This window comes from Amblyomma americanum, chromosome 2, assembly GCF_052857255.1.
Source record: "Amblyomma americanum isolate KBUSLIRL-KWMA chromosome 2, ASM5285725v1, whole genome shotgun sequence".
Lineage (NCBI taxonomy): Eukaryota > Metazoa > Arthropoda > Arachnida > Ixodida > Ixodidae > Amblyomma > Amblyomma americanum.
The window spans coordinates 148687646-148714801 of NC_135498.1; the positions used below are offsets into that span (position 1 = coordinate 148687646).

General features: G+C 46.4%; 1 protein-coding gene across 4 annotated transcripts in view; it reads right to left on the reverse strand.

Annotated features, from left to right (window-relative positions):
- LOC144121892 (monocarboxylate transporter 13-like) overlaps positions 1-27156 on the reverse strand; it is a 206454-nt gene that overhangs the window by 159432 nt on the left and 19866 nt on the right. The window contains exons 2-3 of one of the 4 annotated variants that reach the window (XM_077655328.1): positions 19158-19273; positions 1977-2087 (exon numbers count right to left, since the gene is read on the reverse strand). The exons of 2 other annotated variants lie outside the window; for them this stretch is intronic. In XM_077655328.1, coding sequence (XP_077511454.1) covers positions 1977-1991 — 15 coding nt within the window. In that variant the 5' untranslated portion in view covers positions 1992-2087; positions 19158-19273. The remainder of the gene's footprint in view (positions 1-1976; positions 2088-19157; positions 19274-27156) is intronic. One more of the 4 variants, XM_077655318.1, reaches the window with a different exon arrangement.

A 27156-nucleotide genomic window follows, 5' to 3' on the forward strand; every position in this document is an offset into this window, starting at 1 on the left:
TGGAGACGAGAGCCGCTGAGTGGCAGGGAAGTGCTTGTGTGCTCTGCGCCGTTAGCGTCGACGGTGCTGCGGAAATCTTCGAGACATCGCCGCTTACTCACGAACACAGCACACAAAGTTGACGGTGTACCTTCCCCGCAGTATCCCATTCAGATGTAAACGGAGAGCAAGGCTTTCTGAGCAGGCGGTGAATCCTAGCGATAAGCGACGGGGATTAGAATGCACACGTGGCCCACACTGACGTGCCTCGAATGCAGCTATACATACCACCGCTTTTCCCGCCGTCTCAGGGGCGCTGTAGCAGTAGTAGCGGTTTTATTCAAGATAAGAAAAAGGAAGGAAAATATTTTTGCTAGTCCCGTCATCTGCTATCGCTACTGGAAGCACCTGAGCTGGGACACCGGAAGTAAAGGGATAGTAGGAAGACTGGAGAAATGAAATCACAGAGGGGAGGGGGCAAACAGAGAGGATAGGGTGGAGAGAGGTCAGAAACTGTATAAAGTATTCTAGTTACAAATGCGGCTCGCGTCTGCGGCATGAGGCGAGCAGCAATCCTCACTGCAGAGCGAAGGTGGCTTTGGATCGCGCCACCTCATCTGCATCAGGTTTGTTTGGTAATTTATCTACGTTGTGTGATCGTCCTCCAACGCTGATATCTAGCGACCAAATGACTTGGTGTTTAGTCGTCACTACCCTTAGGATGAGAAGCGCACCGATGGGCCGGTGGTTAGTTGTCCACGTTATACGCGGAAAGTGCTGGACTTTTCCCGGTTAAATTTTGTAAACAGCTTATTCTTCCAAAAAGTAACTGGGTGGTCTTCTGCTCTAAAAGCCGCTTAGGCAGCTTGACACAGGCCCATGACAGTAAACTTTGCAGCGGTATATATATGCTATTAACTTGGCACCAATAATTGCAATTCATATAGCAAGTCAACGCCTAATGAAAAAAAAAAACATGAATGAGATCCTAAGTAACCACATGAACGAAACTCTACAGAAACGCAAATGTGCAAAATATTGCAAATAGTCGTACAATAGTCGATCCTTACAACACAAGTACGAACAAGACACATATCACGCACATCAAAATTCCACAACCAAACGTCACACACCTACGATTTAGGCGTACTTTGTTCATTAATTAATTTATTTGAGCATTAATTGAAGGAAGTTTGCCGAACCTTTGTGCTCAAACTTTACTTCTTGTGTGCTGTCGTGTGGCTTAGGCGTTCTATTTTGTAGCGTCTGAGTCTTCGTCTTGAGAAAATACTAGTGTTGCAATTGGGAAAACGGAAACAAGAAAACATAATGGCACTTTTGCGAAAACGTATTTACATGGTCAACTGTTTCGGTCTGAGCAAAAGGCAAGAGCCCAGAGTTCATTGCGATGAGCAACGATTTTAGCCTCTTTCCCAGGTTACAGAATGTCGTTTCTCAGCCCTGAAAACACCTCAGGTCGAGCTCCTCCCTCAGCACGATAGCCGGCCAAGCACAGGACACACCCCTCCACAACACAGCCAATCAAACACAGCACTGCGGCAAAAGAAATGCTGTGCTGGCTGGCACAGCATTGTTCGAGTAAGCGGAGTCGCTCGTTGCCAGACCGTGGGGACGGCAAGGAGGCATAGCGATTCCGAAGAAAGAACTGCGCGAACGAGCCACAGACGGCTCTTTCGTCTCATCTATAATGAACCAACTAGCCAAACAAGTTCTACTTATAAGAATTCGGCATCTCATTTGAGGGCAGGCGGTTTGCTTAAAAATAGGGGACGCGTCGTAGGTCACGGGCGTCGGGTCAAAACAACGGCGGGCTTTCCACTGTTGAACACGGCTCCTAAGGGACGCGGGCAATGGCTTTATGGCCCGGTTCTCTTTACCCTCCAACTGACGCCCATTCCTTATTCTAAAAGTCAGTCCCGGTAAAGTCAATCAGTCACCGGGTAAGGGTTCACCAAAAGTCACCAAAAGTCAGTCACCGGGTAAGGGTTCATTTGTCATGCGAAGCTTGGGAAGCCCCCACAGGCCCTTCCTCCACGCGTCACCGTGATCTTGACCGATCTTCGGTTGGCCACACGGTGCGTCGCCAGCTGTGGGATCATAGCAATGCCCATTAGTATTGTGGCGCTGTAATCAAGGTAATGGTGTCATTTGGTTAATAATCACAATGTAAAAGAGTGGAAGTATTTTAATAGGTCAAACTGATGGTTATGCTTAACACAAACTATACTACTAGGCCTGATTCGCGCACATTTTCATAAGAGCTTTTTTTGAAGCAGCAGCAGCGATTAGTTCCAGGTTGGTAACCAGTGAAAAATAATATTTGTATTATCAACACTCCATTTAACGTTCCATTCGTTACAGTGCACAAAACCAAGGTACAAGGTGCATAGACTTGGTTACATTGATGGTCTACTTGTTTTTTTTTTTTGCGCACGAGGAAGTACCTATCCCCTGGCTTCGCTTTACAACCACGAGTGAGGTGCTTAGCAGAACAACACACGGAAACAGAAAACACTCCAGCCGAACTCATTATCTCTAAAAAGGACGACGATAACTTTCTGTGCGCTGAGTTCGTGATAGCGGTGAAGACTGCTCCTTCAACGGAAAGCGAGGGAGGTTTTGAACCACGCAATATGAGCATGTAGAGTATGTTTATTTTAACCTTCATAGATTTCTATTTTAAAAACTGTGAGAGATACGTCGGTGCGATCTGTGGAGCTTGATTGTACAGCAAGCCGGACATTATGTACCCCATATGAAATAATAATTAAATAGATAACCAAAATAACCAATAAACTTTCTTAATATTTATTTGCGGGGGCTAAGTTATAGTGCGAAATAGGTGATCGTCAGCATGCGAGGCCAGCTATGTTTTAAAAATTTCTTAGTCGCCAGTGTGGCTCGATATATCGAACGTAAAGGTACGCATTTGAAAGTTTGTTGAGTTGGCTTTCCCGCAATGCATATTATTAAATTGGCCCCTTTCGCACTTCTTATGCCGCGAATACAGGCGCAGTTTGTGTGCTTCATGATGTGCAAGAAGTTAACGTCATTTCGGAGACGACACTACGAGCAGTGATACAAATGTCTTTAGTTATTGCGGGAAAGGCAATCCAACAAGCTTTGAGATGCGTATTCCTGACGGTCGTATTTCGGACCACATTGACAATTAAGTTCATTTAAAAGCAGGGCTAACCCCCGATGTTGACAGTCATAAATTTTTAAATATAACCCTGCCGAAAAAAATACAGAAAATTTAATTGTTAATTTATTCTAATTATTCTTCCAATTATTGATCCGTCTGAGGGAACATAAGGTCCGCCTTGCTGTGCAATCCAGCTCAGCAGACCGCGTCGAGGCATCTCTGACAGTTCTTAATATAAAAGTCTGCAAATGTTAAAAATTATCCCCCTTTATAAACTTTGCAGTCTAGATCACTCGCCGCTTTGCCTTTCCGCCTGCTGTTAACCGCCTGCTCCGCTTCACACTTTCTCGCTTGAGACGACATAAATGAATGAGTGAATTAATTAAATAAAGAACTAAGCGTGCGGTAAACATATAGTAGGCGGTGACGTTACTCCACTGATATGGCTGACAGGTAGCGGATTGCATGGCGGCGGCTTACTTTCAGCACTGCTTTGAATATTTGCGAAAATAAAATAATAGCTCCAAAGAACAGCCAACGTTACTGTATTTACACAACAAGCTCAAAATCATCACTGCCAAAGTAACACAAAGGTTAACACAACCTTTTTTTCATGTCCTGAGAATTCGTAAGTAAGATCCTTCCGAAACGCGTTCGCACATTGCAAATTGTATTTTTCGTACGTATTGCATTAGAATGCAAGCCACCGTCAGGCTCCGACGAAGTAATATCGACACCAATAATAGTTCCAGAAATTTAGGCCGTGGTATATTCAGTAAATAATATACAACGTATATTCTACAGTAGTTTTACGGCACAATCTTTGGTCTATTTCAGACTGGTCAACATAAGATTACACTCGTTGGAAGCAAAAAAAAAAAGTAACCTGCTTTCGAGGCTCCTCTTTCAAAGTAATATTTAAAGTAAACAGCTGTAAAATTCGTTGAAAATTTGATGAAACGCTTCTCCGACAATATTTATAGCCTATCGAGTACGCTGGGCAAAGCAGATAAGTACTCAGTTTCCTATCTTGACGAGGAGCGAAAATTTAAGCATTTTTGATTGTCCAGCACTTTTTCAAATAGCATGTTTTGTTCTTAATGCCAAATAACCGAGTTCTTATTACTGCGAAAACGTAAAATCATCTTAGCTTGAACGACACATCACATGACGTAACAGCAAACGGAAGCTAGAGACACGTGAAAAACTTTTATTTTTGCGCCTATGAACTACATTCGCGAATTGCTACAGAAGACACGTTTACATCTCCCAAGCTTGATTGCTACAATGAGAGAAAGAGCAGAAGAGGGCGCACTAAGCTAACCACCGGATGGTGTCACTGCCAAACGGAACTAGTTGTAGCAAGTCTTCTTCACATTCTCTCAGAGTCACTATGAAAGACAAAACTTGCTCCATAAAAACGCAGCCGCCGCGGTCGGGTTCGAACCCGGGTTACTGATCCGGAGTTCCCGGGTTCGAACCCGACCGCGGCTGCTGCGTTTTTATGGAGGAAAACCGCTAAGGCACCTGTGTGCTGTGCGATGTCAGTGCACGTTTAAGATCCCCAGGTGGTCGAAATTATTCCGGAGCCCTCCACTACGGCACCTCCTTCCTTTCTTCTTTCACTCCCTTCCTTATCCCTTCCCTTACGGCGCGGTTCAGGTGTCCAACGATATATGAGACATATACTGCGCCATTTCCTTTCCCCAAAAAACAATTTTATATATATATATATATATATATATATATATATATATATATATATATATATATATATATAGCATGGCATGTGACAACCTGTATAACCACTGTCTTTCTTCCTGCATGACCTATTTTACCACGTGTATCGTATCTCGTTTTTTTTTTCAGTGACCACGTGAATGGTCACACGTGTCTGTGTCACCTTTGAAACTAACCCGTCTTGATGCCGCATCACATAGGATGTCACGCGCATTTTATTATGTAGTACACATTAGGTGACAGTGGCTGGTCACATGATCTTGCACATTACGGGTATTTAAAAAAACAAGCCCAGGTTGATTTTCGCATTCCCAGATGAAGGCCAGGGCCTGGCCGAATCTACACTTTATGAACGCAACACGTGTTGATGATTGCATGCTGCTGTGAAAGATGTAGATGTTAAATTGCTTAGTAGTTTTAAACGAGCTTATTTCTGTTTTTCATTTAAAACCTTCATGGTGCATGACTTGAGCGCGGCACGTGTCAGCCTGTATAACGAGTGTCTTTGTTTCGGCATGCCCTATTTTACGACGTATATTGCATATCGTATTTCGTTTCCAATGACCATGTGACTGGTCACCCGTGTCTGTGTCATGCCTTTCGAATTAACCCAGAACTAGACCTCAGGAGACAGTGGCTGGTGACGTGACATTGCACGGTACGGATATTTAAGAAACGAGTGCCTCGGCAATGTGGGTGTAGGGTGCCTCTCAAGCTGCATTCAAGCAGCTTCTTCCCTGCGTTTTCTCTCTCCCAGTGATACCTGTACCACTAAGAGCGAGAAATAAACTTCAACTTCAACAACTTCAAGTGTACGTTGGTTTTCGCATTCTCAGACGTAGGCCGCGCCCCGGCCGAAATGTCGGAAATAATCACCATTTTCGTTCGTGCGGAACTCTTTTTCAATACGTATTTTTGGATCCGGGAAGACATTCTGAAGCATATAAACATTTATGTGTAACCTTAACCGCGATGAAGGACGGTGGACCGTTCGAAACCGTTGGTAAATTAACCTAGATAATCGCGCCAGTTGTGACTTACTCACTATACATAGGTATATACGTATACTGTGATGCGGGGTTCAGTACCAGGGCTCGCTTGCGGAAACGGTCAGCTGTAAGCTCTGTTGCTCTCAGGCGTTGTTGTTGCTGTTTGCCTCAGGCGTTGCGCCAGCTTCTATTTGTCTTCGTCGTATTATATATATATATATATATATATATATATATATATATATATATATATATATATATATATATATATATTGCCACAGTACCAATCAATCTAGTGGCGCCATACCGGGGCCGAACTGTTTTAGATGGGACTTGCCATGCCTTGCGCAGCCGAGGGGCTAGTGGTTTCGTCTTCCTCGCTCGAGCTCCCAGCTGTCTTGCACGCCTAGCACGTCTAATTAAACCTGGTTTTGAATGCTTCGACCGTTTATCAGCGACATATTTGGTGGAGCCGCTGGGTAACGGTCCATGAACGCTGACGTCGAGGACAATCCTGACGTCAGTTCTCAACGCGTGGCTACAAAACCAGTCCACAAGGCGAGACGCCGCCTGCGAGGCCTACAGCCAGAGTTTGGCGAACTCGCAAAACCAGCAAGGGCCATGACGTCCGCTACGGCTAGCCAGACAAGTCAGCATTCCGGGAATGCCCCGCCGTTCGTCCTTCACACACCTCGGTCGCCCCCATCATTCCACGGTGAGAGGTTTGAGGACGTCGAAGACTGGTTGGCCAGCTTTGACCGTGTGGCGGGATTCAATGAGTGGGACGGCGAGCGCAAATTGCTGACCGTGTACTTCGCACTACAGGACTCTGCCAAGACGTGGTATGAGAACCACGAAGCTTCCTTCACTAACTGGGAGATCTTTCGCCGAGAGCTCTTAGCCACGTTCAACACCAGCGAACGAAAGGAGAAGGCTGAAATCACCTTGCAATCGAGGTCACAGCAGCCGAGCGAGAGCATCGCCATGTTCATCGAGGACATGACGCGACTCTTCAATCGCGCCGACCCTGCTATGACCGAGGACAAGAAGGTACGCCACTTAATGCGCGGCGTCAAATAGCAATTGTTTGCCGGACTGGTACGTGACCCACCAAGAACGGTGGCCGACTTTACCAAGGAGGCAACAAGCATGGAGCGTTCTCTGCAAGAACAGGGCGCGCACTGCGGCCGTCGGGCTAGTGTAGTAGCCGCTCACCACTGCACGCCCGCGTCACTACCCACTGAGGAGCTTCGAAAGCTTGTGAAGAGCCTGGTGCGCGAAGAACTCGAGAAACTTCGCTTCGAAGCTCCACAGGCCAGCGTCGCTGCCATACCGGACGTGGTCCGAGATGAAGTCCGGCGAGCTGTTCAGTCGCCAAGAGCTACGCAGCCAGCGCCCTATGTGATGGCATACAGTCAAGCACTACAAAGTCGCCCTGGGCTAGTGAGACAAGCCTTTTCTCTCGTCACTCCTGTGCCTTCACTGCGGTACCCAGCTGCATCTGTACCCGTCGCACCGCAGGAGCCCCTGTCCACCATGAGCAAATCGCGTGTTTGGCGTACGCCAAACAATAGGCCGCTCTGCCAGCACTGTAGGGAGCGCGGTCACATCCTCGCCACTGCCCCTACCGCAGAATGGGCTTAAGGTGGTTTCCACCTGACGCACCTCGACCACGCAACGGAGAACGGCCGCGGGACATCGAGCAGTATCTGTCCGATAACGTGCTGCCAACGACCTCGCGGCGACGCCAGTCCTGGTCGCCATCCCCAAGGCGGTTTTCTACGCCAAGCCGCCCGTATTTTTCTAGCCAGTTCAGAGGCGCGTCCCCACGTCGGGAAAACTGAAGACGGCGTCCCCCGGGAGTAGGGCCGCCGCTATTGGATCCAGTCCAGAGCCTCCACCCGACGAATCGCGGCTACGATCCGACCGACGACGACCTCACCCGACGACCTCAACGACAACGGTGGGCAGTGACCGACTGGTGTCTGCCGAAAACCCAGTAATCGCTGATAATCGCGATGTGACCGCACTTGTTGATACCGGCCCTGACTTTTTGTAATGAGCAGTCGGCTAGCTACGGCCCTCAGAAAGGTTCTGACCCCTTGGTCTGGACCCCAGATCCGCACCGCCGGCGGCCATGTGGTTACGCCAATTGGCGTCTGCACGTCACAAATCAATATCCGCGGTGCAACTTTCCCTGGTTGGTTTGCTGTGCTACCCGAGTGCTCAAAAGACCTGATACTTGGTTTGGATTTCCTTCGGGAGTACGGTGCTATCATCAACCTTCAGGAGCTGGTCGTCTCATTTTCCACTCAACCTCCTGTTGACGGCGATATCGAGCCACGCGCGACTAAGTTACGCGTCTTTGACGACCACGTATTAATCCCGTCAAGAGCTAGCATGTTTGTTACCGTAGATTGCGACATCATTGGTACTCGTGGCATCACTGAAACCAACATGTCGCTGCTCCTTAGTCGGCAAGCCTGTGTTGCTCGCGGAATTTTCGAGCTGAACAATGGCCGAACCGAGCTCTTGGTAACCAATTTGGCTGTGAACTTCAGTGTGAACCACAGTGGTAGTTATTGCGTATTTCGAAGAACTCGGCGTATTCGCGGGACAGCACGCTTTGTTCGAAGCCTCGGCATCAGTGGAAGCACCGACCACTTCCATAGAAACTGACGTGAACCCGAACCTCCCGTCTAATCAGAAACGCTGCCTCGAAAGCGTTATTTAGTCTTTCTGTGACTGCTTCGCCTGGACCTCTAAGATTAGGCAGACACCGCTCGCAAAGCACCGAATTATAGTCGACGCCAACCAGCGGCCGTTATGTCAGCGGCCTTACCGGATCTCTTCAAAGGAGCGTGATGCCATTCGCCGCCAAGTTCAAGAAGTGCTCCGGGACGACGTGATACAGCCGTCGACGAGCCCGTGGGCGTCGCCTGTTGTTCTAGTAGCAAAGAAAGATGGAACCCTACGGTTCTGCGTTGATTACCGACGTTTAAACAAAGTCAGAAAAAAAAGATGTTTATCCTCTGCCGCGCATTGATGACTCCCTGGATCGGATACGCCACGCCAATTACTTATCATGGCTAGATTTACGGAGCGGCTATTGGCAGATCGAGGTGGACGAACGCGATTAGGAAAAGACCGTCTTTATTACACCGGACGGTCTGTACGAATTCCGGGTGCTCCCTTTCTGCCTGTGCTCGGCTCCTGCAACCTTCCTGCTGATGGATACCGTTCTTGCCGATCTGAAACGGCAGTCCTGTCTCGTGTACTTGGCAGGCGTCATCTTCTCTGATACGTTTGAAGAGCACCTGAGACGCCAGCACGCTGTGTTTGAAGCAGTTCGGTCGGCCGGCCTATCCCTGAAGCCCGAAAAGTGTCACTTCGCTTTCGAAGAGTGTAAGTTTTGGGCCACATCGTGAGTTCTAACAGGGTTAGCCTCGACCCCGATAAGACAGCCGCCGTGGCTGCTTTTCCTGTACCCACCGATAACAAAGCGTGCGCCGCTTTCGCTTTCTGGGTCTCTGCGCCTATTATCGGCGTTTTGTGCAGAACTTCTCCCAGATCGCTGAACCCCTCACCCGTCTCACGAAATATTCCGAACCGTTCTTCTGGGGCCTGGAACAACAGAAGCCCTTTAAAGACCTTCGAACTCGTCTCCAAAGTACGCCCATCCTAGGACACTTCGACGAGTCGGCCGCCACTGAACTGCACACCACACAGACGCCAGCAACATCGACCTCGGTGCGGTCCTCGTACAGTGGCAGGATGGTCTCGAACGCGTAATCGCATACGCGAGCCGCACCTTGTCACGATCTGAGGCAAACTATTCCACCACCGAAAACGAATGCCTGGCCATTGTTTGGGCAGTGACCAAATTTCGCCCGTACTTATATGGCCGCCCTTTCAGGGTCGTCAGTGACCACCACTCGCTGTGTTGGCTGGCGAATCTCAAGGATCCCTCGGAACGGCCTGCACGCTGGAGCCTTCGCCTTCAAGAGTTCGATGTCACCATAGTTTTTAAGTCCGGTAGGAAGCACAGTGATGCTGACTGCCTGTCTTGTGCTCCTATCGAGGACCACCGAGCTGATCCCGACGACGATTCTGTTTTTCACGGCGCTATCTCCACGTCCGTTCTCACTGAACACCAAAGGGACGACAGTGAACTACGGCCTCTCATTGAGTATCCTGAAGGAAGCGCTGCGTCGCCCCCGCGAATCTTCTCACGCGAACTGTCGTCATTCTCTTTGCGCGATGGCGTTCTGTATAAGAAAAACTGCAACCCACGGAAGCTGCCTATCTGCTCGTCGTACCTGTGGCCTTGCGCGACGAAGTCCTGCAGGCGTGCCATGATGACCCATCTTTTGGTCACATGGGTTTTTCCCGCTCTTTGGCGCGGATACGCCAAAAATACTACTATCCCAGGGTGGCTTCAATTGTCCAGCGTTACGTCAGAACTTGCCGCGAGCGCCAACGTCACAAGACACCGCCGACTACGCCATCCGGACTACTCCAGCCTATTGATCCGCCACAAGTCTCCTTCCACTAAGTCGGCATGGACTTACTCGGCCCATTTCCGGAGTCCTCGCAGGGTAGCCGCTACACTGTGGTCGCCACCGACTACCTCAGCCGGTACTGTGAAACTAAACCACCGCTGACGAAATTGCGAACTTTATCATTCAAAATATTGAGCTTCGTCACGGTGCACCCATCACAGTTGTAACTGACAGGGGAACGGCGTTCACGTCGGCCCTTACGCAGGAGGTTATGCACCTTAGCGGCACAAGTCACCGCAAAACAAAAGCTTACCACCCTCAAACGAACGGACTCAACGAACGGCTCAACAAGACAATAGCCGACATGATTTTCATGTATGTTGACGCAGAACACCGCAACTGGGACTCCATACTCCCTTACGTCACATTTGCCTATAACATTGCTCTACAAGAAACGACACGCTTCACTCCATTTTGTTTAGTGCAAGGTCGCGAAGCCACATCCATTCTCGACGCCATGTTGCTGACGACTAGTAGTACCTGATCTGTTATGGGTGCTGTCCAATTCGTTCGTCACGCCGAGGCCGCCCGCCAACTCGCCTGACAGCGCATCCGGCACCAGCAAGCCCTCGACGCTCGCCGCTATAACCTCCGCCACCTAGATGTTAGTTACCAGCCCGGCGAACGAGCCTGGGTTTGGAGCCCAATACGCATGCGTGGGCGGTCCGAAAAGCTTCTGCGCTGATATTTTGGCCCCTACGAGGTACTCCACCAAGTCAGTGAGGTGAACAATGAAGCTCTCCCCCGGGGTACAGTTCGCTCCTCTAGACGGTCGACCCCCGAAGTCGTCCATGTCGCACGGATGAAGTCGTACCATGCCCGCTAGCGCTTCAGGCGTGCCTACACCAGCCGCCGGACACATGCGCCGTCCCTTGTCTTCATGCTTCTCATTGTTGCGGCACCGAGTCGTTGCCCTTCAGAGAGGGGGAGTAATGCCACAGTCCCAATGAATCCAGTGGCGCCATACTGCGGCCGAACTGTTTTAGATGGGACTTGCCATGCCTTGCGCACTCGAGGAGCTAGAGGTTTCGAGATATATATATATATATATATATATATATATATATATATATATATATATATATATATATATATATATATATATATATATATATATATATATATATATATTGAAACGCCACTGAACACAAAGAACACGGGGGTTGTTTCGCTTTTATCAATACAATTTATGATGCAAATGAGGCCTATGCCGCATTCCTCAAGCTTCTTCTAGCCTGTTATAACGATGTCTTCGCTCTTCGTGTAAGCATGTTTAATCGAAATAAGTATAGAAAGCGCTGGATGACAAATAACTGTACCAACGCATTCGGATACGGAATAACATGTACCATGCTTCTATTAAGAGCCGTGACATAGCTCTACTAAAAGAATTGAAGAAGTTCAGAAATACACTTAATACCGATCTTAAAGCAGCTAAGATTAACTGCTACATCGAGCGGTTTCCGAAAGTCCAAAATGATCAGGGAAAAGTCTGGAAAGAAATAACATATCCAATAAAAACTTAGTACGCGAGTTGAATGAAATTATAACTTCAGATGGTACGCTCAGTGGTTCCAGCTTGGCAAAAGCAATGAACGAGCTCTTCGTGACAGTAGGCACTCCAACAACTGATAAACCCAAACTTAGCAGTGGCTATTCGATTCCCATTACACCCTTGCCTAATTCTGTAGTGTTTGCGCCAACAACTGCAAATAAAGTGACGTATCGCCTGGGTATGGCCACGTAGCAATTGTGCCGTTAAAGTACGTCTCTTCATCTATATCTGGCGTGTTGGCTCGCATTATAAATCTTATGTTTGAAATTGTTCTGACGACTTAAAGATTGCTTGCATGTGTCCAATCTATAAAGGCGGGGACAGGAATAAAATCTCCAACAATAGGCCTATTTCAGTATTACTTATATTATCAAAAGTATTTGAGGCAGAGAGAGAGAGAGGGTTTATTGATAGGAAAGGCAGAGAGGTTGGCCTGAGAAATAAATATCTGGCCTGCTACTCTGCTCTGGGGGACGGGAAGAGGAGATAAAAGAAGGTCACGATGGGGGACGATGATGATGGGAGGAGGCAGATGAAAAACTACTTAAAAAAAAACAAGGCACACTTTCTGACATCACAAACGCGAGACAAGGTCCGTGTCGCTCAAAAAGCGTGAGAGCGCTCGCGTTGCCTTTACAGTTCTAAAACTATCTGGCCAAGCGCCGAGGATCAAATCCTCAGAGAGCAGCGATGTGTCCATAGACTTCAGAGCAGATGCGAGTATGAGTCGTTCACGTGCATACGCTGGACACGCCACTAAAACATGTTATATAGTCTCTAGCATGCCACATCGTTTTTTTTTTCCACCTCTTCCACGCTGCTCTCCTTCAGTCTTTATCTCCCAAATTCCCCTCCCTACGCAGAGTAGCATGCCAGCGATATTGAAACGCCGGCTAAATTCTCTGTTTCTTCATTAAAGAGTATCTCTCTCTCTCTCATGTGGTACATTCCGGGGAGTCCGCTTGTCCTATTAAGTGCAAGTATTTGCGCACGAATGCCACGTTTAAACGTAGTCTACGGATAACGCATGCAATAGGGCGAGGTATTCCGCGAGGAACTGAAAAGGTCATCGTTGGATCTAGCCGTTTAAGGCTGATGTGGCGGGTGTCTGGCAGGGCCCAGTACCTAGCCGTCGCCCTCCTCATACATTCCGAAAGGAGACAAGTTGTGTCCACTATAGAGAACGGTACAGCTGTACGCAGGCCACTGCTGAAGGCGCTCCTTGCTTCAGCGTCGGCGGTCTCATTTCCATCGAGTCCGCAGTGTCCGGGGTTCCACTGAAACACTATACGGTGGCCGTTTCCCTGAGCAAATGATACGAGACTAACGATATCAAGAGCCAGAGCTTGGTAGGCTGTGTGGCGTAGGAAGCATCCTAATATGTGTAGCGCAGGTTTACAGTCGGTGAAAATGCACCGCTCCTGAGGTAGTTCTCCGCAGATGTGGCGAATAGATTCCCGAAGGCCCACAAGCTCTGCAGCGGTTGAAGTAGACTTGTGTCCCAATATGAATCTGCGGGTCGTCTGTTGTGCAGGGATTGCGAAAGCTGCTGTTGATGCATTTGGAGACGCAGATCCATCCGTGTAGACGTGCACACATTTGTGGTATTCTGACCAGATGTAGGTAAGTGCGAGTTGCTTCAGTCCGCTAACCGGCATCGCAGACTTCTTGATTATGCCAGGGACACGCAGGCAGACTGAAGGCTGAGCCATTACCCATGGGGGCTGCAAGGAATGATGCGGCAGGGCATAGTCTGATGGCAATTCGGAGCGATGGAAGCGCAGTGCGCGTGCAAAACTGCTGTCCGGTCGCTCATCAAAAATCTTCGTCAGCGGGTGACAGCGGTGCCGTGTAAGCGCACGTAAATATACACGAAGTGGTTCGTGTAAAAGGTAGACCGATATTGGGCACACACGAGATTCCTCAATCGTGCCATTTGTTCGAGGCACAACGTGGTAATCCGAGGCATATCCTGAGCGCCTGTGCTTGGACACTCTCTAATGTCCGCAAGCAGGAAATACTCATGTTAGAGAGTACAGGAAGGCTGTAACGAATGTAGCCAATAAAAAGGGTATAGTAAAGTCGAAGCAAGGAGCGCTCCGTTGGGCCCCATTTAATGCCTGCCACAAAGCGAAGCACATGGCAAAAAAGAGTGAGTCTTTTCTTTAGCATGTTTATATGCCTCGACCATGACAGATCGCGGTCAATGATAATGCCCAAAAATCTGTGGTGGGAGACGTATGGTATGCAACCCCTTGAATAGTTACCGGGTAGTGGCAGACAGACTTGCGCGTGAAAGCGACCACAGCACATTTTTCAGCTGCCAAGTGCAAACCCTGACGCCGTAGGTACCTTGAAGTAGATGACACGGCACGTTGTAATCTCGCACGCATTTGCCGACGTGTCGAACCCGACGCCCAGATGCAGATATCATCAGCATAGGCACTGATGTGAATGTTAGTGGGAAGTTCATTCACCAGTCCAATCAATGCCACGTTAAATAGGGTTGGGCTAAGAACTCCTCCCTGAGGAACTCCACGGCAAACCTGATGACGGGTAGTCTCCCCAGCAGGCGTAGACATGTAAACAGACCGGCCGTTGAGGTAGCTCCCAATCCACAAATACATCCGGCCGCCAACGCCAATGTCGTCAAGGGCATCAAGGATGGCGTCATGAAGTACATTATCGTATGCCCCTTTGATGTCCAAGAAGACAGCAGCGACGAGTCGGCGACTACGTTTTTCATGTTCCACTGTCGATATGAGGTCGATTACGCTGTCAATCGAAGAACGTCCCCTCCGGAACCCGGTCATCATATCCGGATAGAGAGCATTCTGCTCTAAAAACCATTCGAGCCGCGCCAGCACCATTCGCTCCATAACTTTGCCGACGCAGCTTGCTAGTGCAACTGGCCGGTATGAGGTATGCTCATAAGGAGGTTTGCCAGGCTTCAAAAGTGCAACCAGGTGGCTGATCTTCCAGTGTTCTGGAACGATTCCGGAAGCCCATGTATCATTGTAGTAACTGAGCAGCACAGTTCGGCCTCGTACGAAATCCCGTCAGAACCAGGTGCAGATGGACGCCTACACGAGGAAAGAGCAGCTTCTAGTTCAGGCATCATGAATAGCATGTCGTAGTGGTCATCTGGTGAAGGTGGTACAAAAGCCTCCAAACTGGTTGATGGTACCATAGTTGTGCCCACAACCATTTTGCAGAATTCTTCTGCTACCTCTACATAATTACGGCGAAAAATATTTGAGGGTGCGATTAACAGCAGATTGCAGAACTTTTTGGACAAACATAATATTATAGCTTCTACACAGTACGGCTTCTTGAAGAACAGGTCCACCGAACAATCACTGGTCGAAATAAAAGACAAAATTATCGATAATACTGAGGAGCAAAGATACACATTGGGTGTGTTTCTTGATTTTCGCAAGGTATTTGACTCTGTACAGTATACCATCCTCCTCAATAAGCTACATGGTTACGGTTTGCGCGGAATAACCCTGGATCTTCTCACTAGATATTTATAAAACCGCTTACAGTATGCTCGAATAAACGAGAATTGTTCCGACAGGCTAGCCATAACCCAAGGGGTTTCCCAAGATTCCATACTAGGACCTTTATTATTCTTAGTTTACATTAATGATATATAAAAAGTATTAAATTCCCCTGATCTTTTAATGTATGCAGACGACACGAACCTTTTTTTTTCTGCACCTTCACTGCCTGCCCTGAAAAGTCTGACCAATATTTACCTAACTAAATTATATATGAGGTTGCAGGCAAATAGTCTGGCCTTAAACCTGAAGAAAACTACCTACAATATATTTTGGCCCATTAACGTTGTTGAACGCTACGGAGTCAATATTCATTACGGGAACACAATAATTGATAGAGCCAACAGTGTCAAATTCCTCTGTGTCTGGTTTTCCGAAAGTCTTTCTTGGAATATTCACGTTGCTAATCTTGTATCTGATCCATGTAAAAGAGTTGGTTGCCTTTATAGAATCTCCCATCTCCTACCTAAATGGTTGAAGTTATCTATGTACTATGCACTTTTTTCTTCCAAATTGTCTTATTGTTGTCTCGGCGGGGGCATTACGACTAAAAGCAATTACAATAAATTGATACTTGCACAAAAGTAGGCGTTACTAGCAATCGAAGGGTATCACGGTCATTTTCAATATTTGGCTACAGCACCTCTCTTTCTCAAACACAGTTCGCTTAAAGCAGATCAGGGGTATTTTTATCATTTCTTCCAACATATCTACAAACACCGGCTGTATAATACCATTCCAGACAATTTCATCACAGTACAGCCTCTGAGCACATACAAAACTAGTCCCTAGGACACGCACCAACTACGGGAAACAGAAAATGATCTATCAAGCACCTACCGCCCTAAATAATTTTTCGGGTGATCTCGATTTTAGGGTTTCTTTCAAACATTTTAATACATGAACCAAGCGCTACTTAATGCAAAATTACATGTTAAATCCTTAAACTTTTGTGCACTGACGTTCTAACACAATCTTAGCTTAGCTAATAAATAGAGCCCCTTCTTGTATCTGAATAAATATTATTACCGTTGAAAAGTCTTGTGGGCAAGCGAAGTCTTGTTTTATGTCATTTTTGTTCCTCTGCTGTCATCACGTTCCATGCAATGTGTGAGCCTCCTTCTCTTTGCTTTGCTCTCTAATACGTCGAGTGCTTGATTGGTAACATGTTCAATTTTTTTACCGCTGCACTGTACTGCAGACTGTACAAAGAAGCTGAGGCCTCGTCAGGCTCTACAGGCCTTTTTCCTCAGTCTTCTCTTCGTTAGGAAGAAATAAAGTGTTTGAAGTCTTAAATAAATTATAAGTCTTTGAAGTCTACTAGCAGTGTAATTCAATACGAAATTAATGGCGGAAGTATATTATGACTGAAATATATTGAATTAGAAAACGTGTGCGCGTGTGCGCGTGTGCGTGCGTGCGTGCGTGTGTGTGTGTGTGTGTGTTCGAAGGAAACGCTCTTAGCGCTCAGCTACCTGTATACCTGACTCATGCCACAAAAAAGAGTCACAATCTGTCATGTGCGTGGTTTAAATGCAGCTGCGCACTGCACTTCTTCATCCCGATTATTTGCATCAGTATGTGCCTGTCTAAGCTACTGTCACCCGAGGATACGTGATATCAATCCAGAGGTGCACAGGGAGTTTTCAGCATGCAAGCTGTAGCAGCCCTCGCTCGTGTATGCCTGTTCAAGTTTAGCCTAGCCGTAGCAAGGGGTACATTGTAAATTGTTAATTGCACAGCTGGGCACAGATCCACAAGAAAAATGGAAAATTCGTTCTTGGGCAAAGGAAATGGCGCAATATATGTCTCACATCTCAGCGGACACCTGAACCACACCGTAAGGGAAGGTATAAAGGAGGGACTGAGAGAAGAAAGGAAGAAAAAGCTACCGTAATCGAGGGCTCCGGAATAATTTCGACTACCTGGGGATCTTTAACGTGCACTGACATCGCACAGCACACGGGCGCCTTTGAGTTTCGCCTCCATGAAAACACGGCCGGTGTGGTCGGGTTCGAACCCTGCGCAAGAAAAGTTCCTGCTAAAACATTTTCGCGAGCAGACTAATGGCACTTGTATCGTTGCTGCCGCTGAACTCGAAGTATGCAATGGTAGAAAACAAATTGAAACTGCCTGCGGATAAGCTTAGGGTGGAGCTATGATTGTTTCGGTAGGGGACGTTCTGTTGGAGCGTTTTATGTGAGGGGACGCAATCAAATCTTGGAAAGGTAACAACTGTGAGGTTTCCCCGCTCATAATTGGCCGTTGTAGGAGCACATGCGCTGTAAGCATAGGCTAAACGTTTGCGCGACTACGAGCGAAGTCAGAAATTGATTTCCCGCGCGTCTCGTAGATAACTTAGCGTTCCACACTGATCGTCCTAACGAGTACCCACTTGCAGTGTGAAGAGGAAACTTGAGCAACGAAACATTATTCGTCAGAACAGAAAATAGGGGGAACACAGCAAAGGTTGATGTACTACATCTTAGGATATGGTCGTTGTGAACTAGAAGATGCAATGTATCGAATGCACCGGCAGCAACAAGGGGTAGTCATTGCTATCACAAAATCGGTAGTTGCTTCGTAGCGCATCTGAGCCCTCTCATTTTCAGTGTCGTGTGTAGATATGAAATGTTGATTCTGGTGCACGAGTGTGCTGCGTGGAGGCTTCCAATCTGTTCCTTATCGAATAAGGTCATTCTTGAATCATATCTGGACACTTGTTTTATAGCACATCAAAACTTTCGCTGAGAAGCTACTTGAGAATACTGAACACTACAAGTCCTGCTTATAAGATTTTAGTGTTGTCTGATAGTGTGCACGACAATTTATAAGCCGGATAAGCATTCATAAGCTCCCCAACTGTTATCTTGTATTGGTCCCGAACTTCACACGTACAGCGCAGCAGATATTCTAAGCTTGGCGCGCCGCACGGCAAGTCAACCATAAAGTATACTGATTATATAGACACAATGTGAATTAGAACGAAAGAATGATTTTTATGCTCATAGGTGGTTGCCAGAGCGCTGTTCAGGATAGAATGGAAGCCATGTTTCGGCAACTGCTATTACGTTTTTCGATGGGCCACCATGCTACGGACATGTTAAGCTTAAGGGATTTGGCAGTTAATGAGTTTTTTGTGTGTGCTGTTCTATGCGCGCCATCAGGAATCGTACCACCTAAGTGGACTTGGAAGTGGATGCTCTAGAAATAGATACGGTAAAATTATAGCCGGCTCTTAATCAGCCCGAGCTACGGCACATATTCTGACGGTTCTTGTCGTTCTGTGTCCCTAGTTTAATGGATAGGAATACTTTAATGTCTCTACATAACAGAATTGGGAGTTGAGGAAGTAACGAGTATAAAGCTCAGTTCTAAAGACGGTAAGTGTACAAATTAGCGTGCCATTAGCTTTGAAAGAACGAAACAGCGCAACTAAAACTAAAGACCAGGGAAACGAAAGACAAGTTCAAGCTATGACCTTTCCCCGGTTTTTCGTTTTGGTTGCGCTGCTTTGTTCTTTCAAGATGCGAAACCTGCTCACCCACTATGAATACGGAAATATTTACTAATCTGCACAAGAAAATGGTAAAAAGATTCTACCTGATTCCGACTGGAGACCAGCTGACTTGCCCACCATAGAGGCCGTAGCAATGCGCGGCTTTGTGGGTAGACGGCTTCGAAGAATCCGCGCGTGACGATCTCCACCATCCCAAATGCTGTGAAAGGTGGTATACCCAATTTCAACGCCGGGGTTGCATTTGGCGCGAAAGATTCTGCAGATGAGCTAGTTGGTTCAGAGCGCAAAACAACCAATTTTCTACGCAAAAAAAAAAGACTTTCATAGAGACGACACGACTCGAGGCACAGCGCGGAAGAATTTCGTCATACGCCCTTTGCGAGCCTTCGTTAGCGATCGGAAAAAGAAGGAATGTACGAAAAGCACGGCCAGACATAACATCACACGATTTGAGGTCATGTGACACGCCTGCCGGCATACAGCTGTGGTGTGTTCATTGAAGACAAAATAGATAGGACAAGGGTTGAGGTTTGGCCTTGTCGGTAAAACATGCTCGCGTGTATGAAGCGCAAAGCAGGACAAAGACAGATATGACACACATGCGCGCGTTGGTATGTGCGTCCTTTGTTGAATTTTCATTCTGCTTGCTTTATCGTCGGAAAACTGAAAAAGCTTATTTTTGCCTAGGAAAAGCAAACTGAAGCACGAAGTTAACTATAGAGACTGCATAAGCCGTATGTAGACCAATTATTTTCTGACATTTTTGATCCCCGCTGCCATATGGCAAGTTGTCGTGAAGTAAACGTTCGCCTTTCAATATTTTTTAATCTCATTAGTGAACTAAATGGCCGATATGTTTCCATGTTCAGCCAGCTCAAGCTTATTGCAAGACATTGGTTGGGACGCTCTCGTATCCTTCGTCATCATCACCAACTTGACTACGTCTACTGCAGCACAAAGTCCTCTCCCATATCTCTCCATTTAACCATCTCTTCTGCCAGCTGCGACCACTCTATCCCCGCAAACATTTTAATCTCGTCAGCACTTCTAAAGTTCGGCAGCCCCGTGCAGCGCTTTCCTCATCATGGAATCCGATCCGTTACCCTTAACGACCATTGGTAATTTCGCCTTTGAATTACACGCCCTGCCTAAGCCCATTTATTCCCCTTGACTTCGACTTGGATGCCATTACTTCGTCCTTGTTCTCTGATCCACTCTGCAATCTTCCTGTCTGTTAATGTTACAGCTGTTATTTTCCTTTCCATAGCTCTCTGCATCGTCCTCAAATTAAGTTCAACTGTTTCGTCAAACTAAAGCTCCGATTACTCGCGTATTACGCTCTGGTGAGTCACCTTTGTCTCTAGTTAAGTCTTATTTATTTTCAATTCGCTCAAACAAGCAAAAAGCGTGTAGTGCATTTTCTCTTCACTGCATTACCACAACCTGGTCCTATCGTGTCTATCTTAGTACCTTTCTGACTGGCGTCTTGCGCCTGAAGACACTTACTCCGAAATGCGGAAAAAAAGAGACAGATTTTCAGCTGACCTTTATCGTGACATCTCTGCTTCAATCCTATACGCCCAGTAATCTAGCAATACATGTGATATTAGCCGCCTTAAACCAAAGACCCAAGCTGAACTATGTTTTGGCTGGCGTCTTTCATGTTGCCTTCTGGTATCTACAAGAAACATGCCGAACTTTTGTATTCTTTGTGAAGTAATGTTTTTTCGACAAGGTGGTGCCTTATGATGAACGGGCAGTGAATATGCAAGGGCAAAGTAAAGCAGCCAGAAGCTTGAGCAAAAAGTACGTGGATGAATTGCAAGAAAAAAAAAAGGATGGCATACATGCTAGAGATCGCCCGGGGCTGACTACACCGTTCAGAACCCTGTGAAATGTTGACGGAAACATTGTCCAGACTTGCTCTGAATTGGCGCAATTTGAGACAATCTGTGATTATGAATGATTTTGTAGAAACAACATTTGAAAATAGCGAGGTTTTTTTATATTTTCGGGAACAAGGCCAAACTTTCAGCAGAAAGACTAGGCCGCTTCTCCGTAAAATCATTTTGTTTTGCCCGCACTGGAAGGTTTCCTTCAAGAGGCTACATGAAAGCGCCGACACTGCGAAACAACGATTATTTTGCATTGCTCCGTAGAGCACTTCCCAGTTGAGTGCACCCTAACTGCGCACCTACAGCACTGAACAACACAGGTCTCAATTGACTCGTTCGCCACAGGAGCGTTTGTCGATCCTCCTTTGTTCGTTCCAATGAATGTTCTCTGGTTTCTATAAAATGAGAATGAACGCAGCGTCTGTGGATGCATAACAGCTCCTCGCCGGGGAAGGGGCGTCGGGGCAGGCATCTTGCTATGTAGCCGCCTAACGCTCCCAAAATCACTGCTTAAAGCACCGCTGCTTACAAGCAACGCTGCAGAGAGGAACTACTGCGAAAAGCCACCGCGTCCTCGGCGACAGCGCACCATAAGCGATATGGAGGTCATTAGACGGCCCCAACCAAAAAAAGCCACCTGTGTGACAGAGTCCCAATGAACCAGGAAATTGGTGCACCGAAATGAGAGAGATTCCATAGTGGGTGCAAGTGCTGTTTCCGCCTTTTCGGCCGGGCTAGGGAACAAATACTCGGCGTTTTCGAAGCGAGGAGGCAGCATTTGTCCAAAGTAGCACTCTGCAGAGCCGAATGGACTTTAAAGCACACTAAAGGAGCGCAGCAACCACACGAAGCTAAGCGCACTGATTCTTGCTCGTGCGTCTCTTCCTGAGTTGAAAAGTGCGCATCGCTTTCTATGTGCGCCATACAGGCTGATCCATTTCCTCGCCGTGCTTCTAAGGACTACTTGTTTACCATGCTTAGCGATCCTTGCTACGCTGCTAACCCTTGACACAGCGCAGGCATAGATTTGTGACTAAACAGCAGATTGCAACGAACGACGCGCCTTTCATTGTCCTTGAACTGCGGGGGTGTTAGGTGCACCCAAAGGCAGAGAGCGTAAGGGCAGTGATTATGCCTTGCACAAGGAAGTCGCTGGGGCAAATAATAACGATATGTGCCAAGAGCCAGGTGGTTTCATACCGAGCTTTGAATCTGCAGCAGTTAGAGGCATATTGTCCGCGAGAATAGCGAGCAACACGCCAATCTGGAATTGCGCCAGAATGGCGGAGGTTCGGCTTGATGTAACCAGTCGTACAGAACAAGCGTGAACGCACGATTCATCACGTGCCCAAGAAGCTACGGTCCACGCAAGTCGTCCGTGCACCGAAGAGAAAGGGAGCGTCGTCCAGGTAAAAACATCTCAGCTCCTGCTACAGCGCGCAATCTGCACCCAGTGATGAATTGTCGTGTTTCTGAACTTTTGCCCTTCGCCATTTTCTCACAAGTAATTCCATCTTACGCTCTCAGCCAGAATAGCGGAGCCATGCAAAATTGACTACGGATTAAAGCGAGAACTTAAAGTCTTTCCAGTCACTTATTAAAGGATAAAAATGCCAGCGGAAAGCGTTTACTTCACAATAGACATGTGCTACAGACAAATAAAAAGAAATTAAGGGCATTGCGGTTGTCGTTATGCGTTCTGTGCCGCTGTAAATGTGTGTTCAAAAGTGCATTCATAGCGCCTTGAAACGATAGGATTGCAGTAGTATAACTTAAACATTTATTGCCCTCTGCATCAAACGCCGCACAGACAGTACTTATGATATCTACTTTTTTTCTCCAAGGCCACGATATAATAACGAGATGATGCCGCTCTGTAAAAATTCAATTTCAGACATTTCCTGAACATAACCACCGCATATGGAGTCAAAGGCACATTCTGTGCGCCACGCGCACACACCAAACAACCTGACCTCCACAGCGCCACTGTAAAAAAAAAAAGAGGAAGTTGGTACCCTTAACTTCACTGTTTAGATCTCCTCCAAACCCTGGCCAGTCCCCCACCGTGGTTATGTGAAATCGTATTTGAGGCAACAACAACAACAACTTCACTGTTTAAGAAAAAATTTGCTATATCATCTGGATTTTTTTGTTTGCAGTGGCATATGCGCGTAGTTTTACTGCATTCAGCCATTCAGGAGACGGCTCTGTCTGCTAGCTTTAAATCGGAGAATAATTTCAATATGCATGAGTAACTTCTACGACTGGTTGGTTATTTGGAATCTCGGGACCACAGACTGCAAGTGCCTCGACTTCGCAACTCTCACAAGATGGTTTTTGGGTCAAGAGTAGGCCGCGCGTCGGGAAGCAGATATGAAGTGCAATGCAAAAGTAGCCCATCGGGTAGCCGAATAAACATAAGACGAACCAATTTGTAGGACTCCTACAGTTTACTCTGTTCTAGGGTTTTGCGGGCTATACGAAGCTATCGCTCTTCTTGTGCCTGGCCCGAAGCTCCCGCGTTGTTTTCATTGGAGGGATTTTTTTCTGGGAATGCGTAACCATGTAGGCTAAACATTAAAATGTCACAAAGGAACCTTCTTTGTGATGGCATGCTCCAAAAAACCAATACGGCTGCATTTCTGCGTACACCCGAATATGTCGCCCGCAACCGATAAAGAAGTGGTGCATAATATATGTCGCACGTTTGGGATCCGCACAAAAAGTACTTTTGCACGGCAGCAGAGGACTCATATGTAGTTTTTCTCGTGCTGCCTAATGTACAGCGATAAGTATATCAATAGCTCGGATCGCGTAGTTATCCACTTCCAACTACCTTACTGCTAGCGAGGTCAGTTGTAATATTGTTACCTCAAGTTTTTTCTTAAATATTAATTTATTTGTCTATTAGTATTTCTTTTTTCTTCCTTGCTTGGCTTTCATGTAGATATGTACTTGGTGTTTGTTCCGTTATTGTGTTCTTATGGTCGTTCTTTCCTTTTTTTTTAATTATGAGTGCTTTAAGCTTCCCTTGGTTAGATGCAATGTTCACGATATCTACAGTGTCCATGACCATGTTTGTTTTGGATGTTCACTTCTTCTTTCTTCCGTTGTGATATTTCTGATGGCCATTTTTGTTAGATTTTCGGCTTCCATTATATTTTTGTGTTCGTTTCACCTCTCATGCCATCTATCTTCATTTCATGATGATTTTAAGAGTACATTTATTTCAGCCACTTCGAGAAGCCGCGTTGTAAGAGTAATATTGAAAACTTTTTTGGCCCGATCCTTTGACAAATGCATCAGCCCTCTTTCATTGACCCAAAAGAGAAAGAGGTTGAATTTATCAAGGCCTGCAGATGGGCTGAAAATAAAACATGGGGAATCACGACAAAACTGTGGGACAAACCACAAAAAAGGAGGTTGTTGATCTATTTACATATAAAACGCCGCTGCTTCTTGAATGCGGATGATGCGCTGAGCTTGGTCCAGTGTCGTCTTTCACTTGCCGTCGTTTGTGAACACAGCGCACTGCTAGACGGTACATATTAGGGACGGTTGTCTGTCTTCCTACAGGCAAGACGGGTAGCGGAAGCTGACGACAAGGGAGCAGGAAAGTCGCAGTGCGCGCTTACTTCCGGCAATGCCTTTTTTGACAAACATCAAATATGCACTGAATCTGTACCCATAAGCCAAGAGAACCTACTGGGTCAAGTTCGACTGTGTCCTTGCTAAAAAACAAACGAAAAATGCATTTAACTTTTGGGCATGACCACTGGCGTACCACTAAATAATTTCTCGTTCTATTTTTTTTTGCATGTTTTGTTGCACACCTCACTATAAACTCAAATATTATAATTTTTCCCTTTTATTCCCTCAACCATGTAACCTGGCTTGTAACCCGCCGCGGTGGCTCATTGGATAAGACGCTTGGCTACTGAGCCGGAGTACCCGGGCTCGAACCAGACCGCAGCGGCTGCGCTTTGATGAAGGCGGAAATCAAAAGGCGCTCGTGTGCTGTATGATGTCAGTGCACGTTTAGATCCTCAGGTGGTCGAATTTATCCCGGAGCCCTTCGCTACTGCACCGCTTAATCTAACTTAAATAAATTAGCGTAAAAATAGACACAAAGGACAAGGAAGGAGCCAGATATAACGATTAACAAGCGCTACTGCCAACTGTTTTACTGAAGTATAAAGCAGAGAATATAAACGAAAATATGACCGTGCTTATGAAAACCGCTTGTTAATGGTCACATGTGTTCCCTCCGTTGTGCTTTGTCTCTAATTTTGCGCTAATTTTTTACCGTATGCAATGCGAATTAACCCGACAGCACGCTCTTCTGACCTCTTTCTTCCTTTCTTCTTTCACTCATACTTCCCTTCCTTCACTCACCACGCAACTGAGGTGCCCTTCGAGGAGAGAGACAGTTACTGCGCAACTTCCACTCTTCAGAAACAACAAATTTCTGCTTATCCTTTGTGAGCGCTTCTTAGAAAAATATCCTTCGAAATCGGCAATTTTGTTGAGTAAATTTATAAATAATGTCATTACAAAACCTCTCTACAATTTCATGTAGAGCTCTACTCCCACACTGCTCTAAATATTTGGCGTTAGACTGGCGAGGCCGGCATGTGCAGCATTTAAACCGCTTGATTGATGATCAACGCCTTCTCTTTTACATCCACAGCTTACGCTGAATGACCCATTCAACACATCTGCCAGTCTGACTTGTGTTGGATTTAAACCGCGGGAGCGGAGGCTCGTACACCATTCCTGTTCTGCAGTTCACGTAGAGGCTTTAGCGCTCCGTTCCGCGACTTCCAATTTTATCTGCCCGCTGATCTACGTCGGTTGGACGGAGTGAGAAATCTCAAACACTTCCCTCTGGTTGTGCGCCATTTTCTCCCTTCTTCTTCTTGTGCAGGAATGCCATTAAATAAATTAATTCACACGCGCAGAACATTGTTGTTTTTCGTCGATAAACGTCCAGTCGGAAGCATTGGCCCTTGATTGTTTACGTCATTTATTTAAGGCCAGAATGCGCAAAATATAGCGACAAGTGGGCTTTACATCTTAACTAAGAGTAGTGCAGCGCAAAAAGCGCGGACAGAAGGAGAAGACACAAACAACAGGACTGGCGCTGTCCTGTATTGTGTCTGTCCTTCTGTCGCTGTTTTCTTTTTTTTTTTGCGCTGCACTACTATTACCCCTAAGATCAACCACCGATTAGCTAGCCCATGCCAAGATTTTGACGAAATTTACAGTTGGCTTAGCCTACGGTAAGAAAAATATTTCTGATTAGAACGACGCTTCATGCATTACGTGGCACCTCGAGTCTAAAACAAAAATAAAAAATCTTCCTTCTACGTAGCGGTTGTTAACAGCATGTACTAGCTGCAACAAACATATTGGAATCGTGTGTGCTTCGTCCTTACGTGATCTTTGTTCTTTAATGTATAAACTAAAACATGTTCCTGGGCAAAGTTGACTACTCGAATACGCTACCATGACTAGGCCGAAACTAGAGCATGCACGCGCTGTCTGAGATCCCACACAAAGAAAAACGAAGATTAATGAAATATAAAGAATTCAGAGTAAAGCAGTTTCGTCCATATATGCTAAATATTGCACCACTGACTCAACGACAAGTCTTTTTTTTTTCGACATCACATCTAGACACGTTTTTATGTCCAGGCATTAGATTTTGTAACGTTTCATCCAGAAGATGACCAATTTGATTTTTTCTAACGGTATAAAACATTTGTACTATTCCAGTCCCCATGGCGCTTTGGTATCCTGCGTTGAAGATTGTATCGATAAGTACTGGCTCACTGGGTTTCAATATGCATCCCGCATTTCGGTGAGTGGATTTCTAGAACTAGGAGCATTTTATCTCACTTCTACCTTCTTAATATGCGGTGAAAAACCATATCTTCAAAACAACGCATTTCTTTTGGCTCGTGTTGAGCTCCCATCCCTAGCGATTTCTTTTAGCCAGGTTGAACAAGTCTTTTGCTGATGCAGTAAGTGATACAAATGTCATCAAGATATTTTGGTTTGTTGGCGATTTTGGGCATGTTGACAGATTTTGTGATTCTATAATGGATTACGGTTTTATTGTTCTCACATTGTTTCGTGAACATTTCAAACGGCTTTAACTAACGCTTGAACTACCTGACACCGG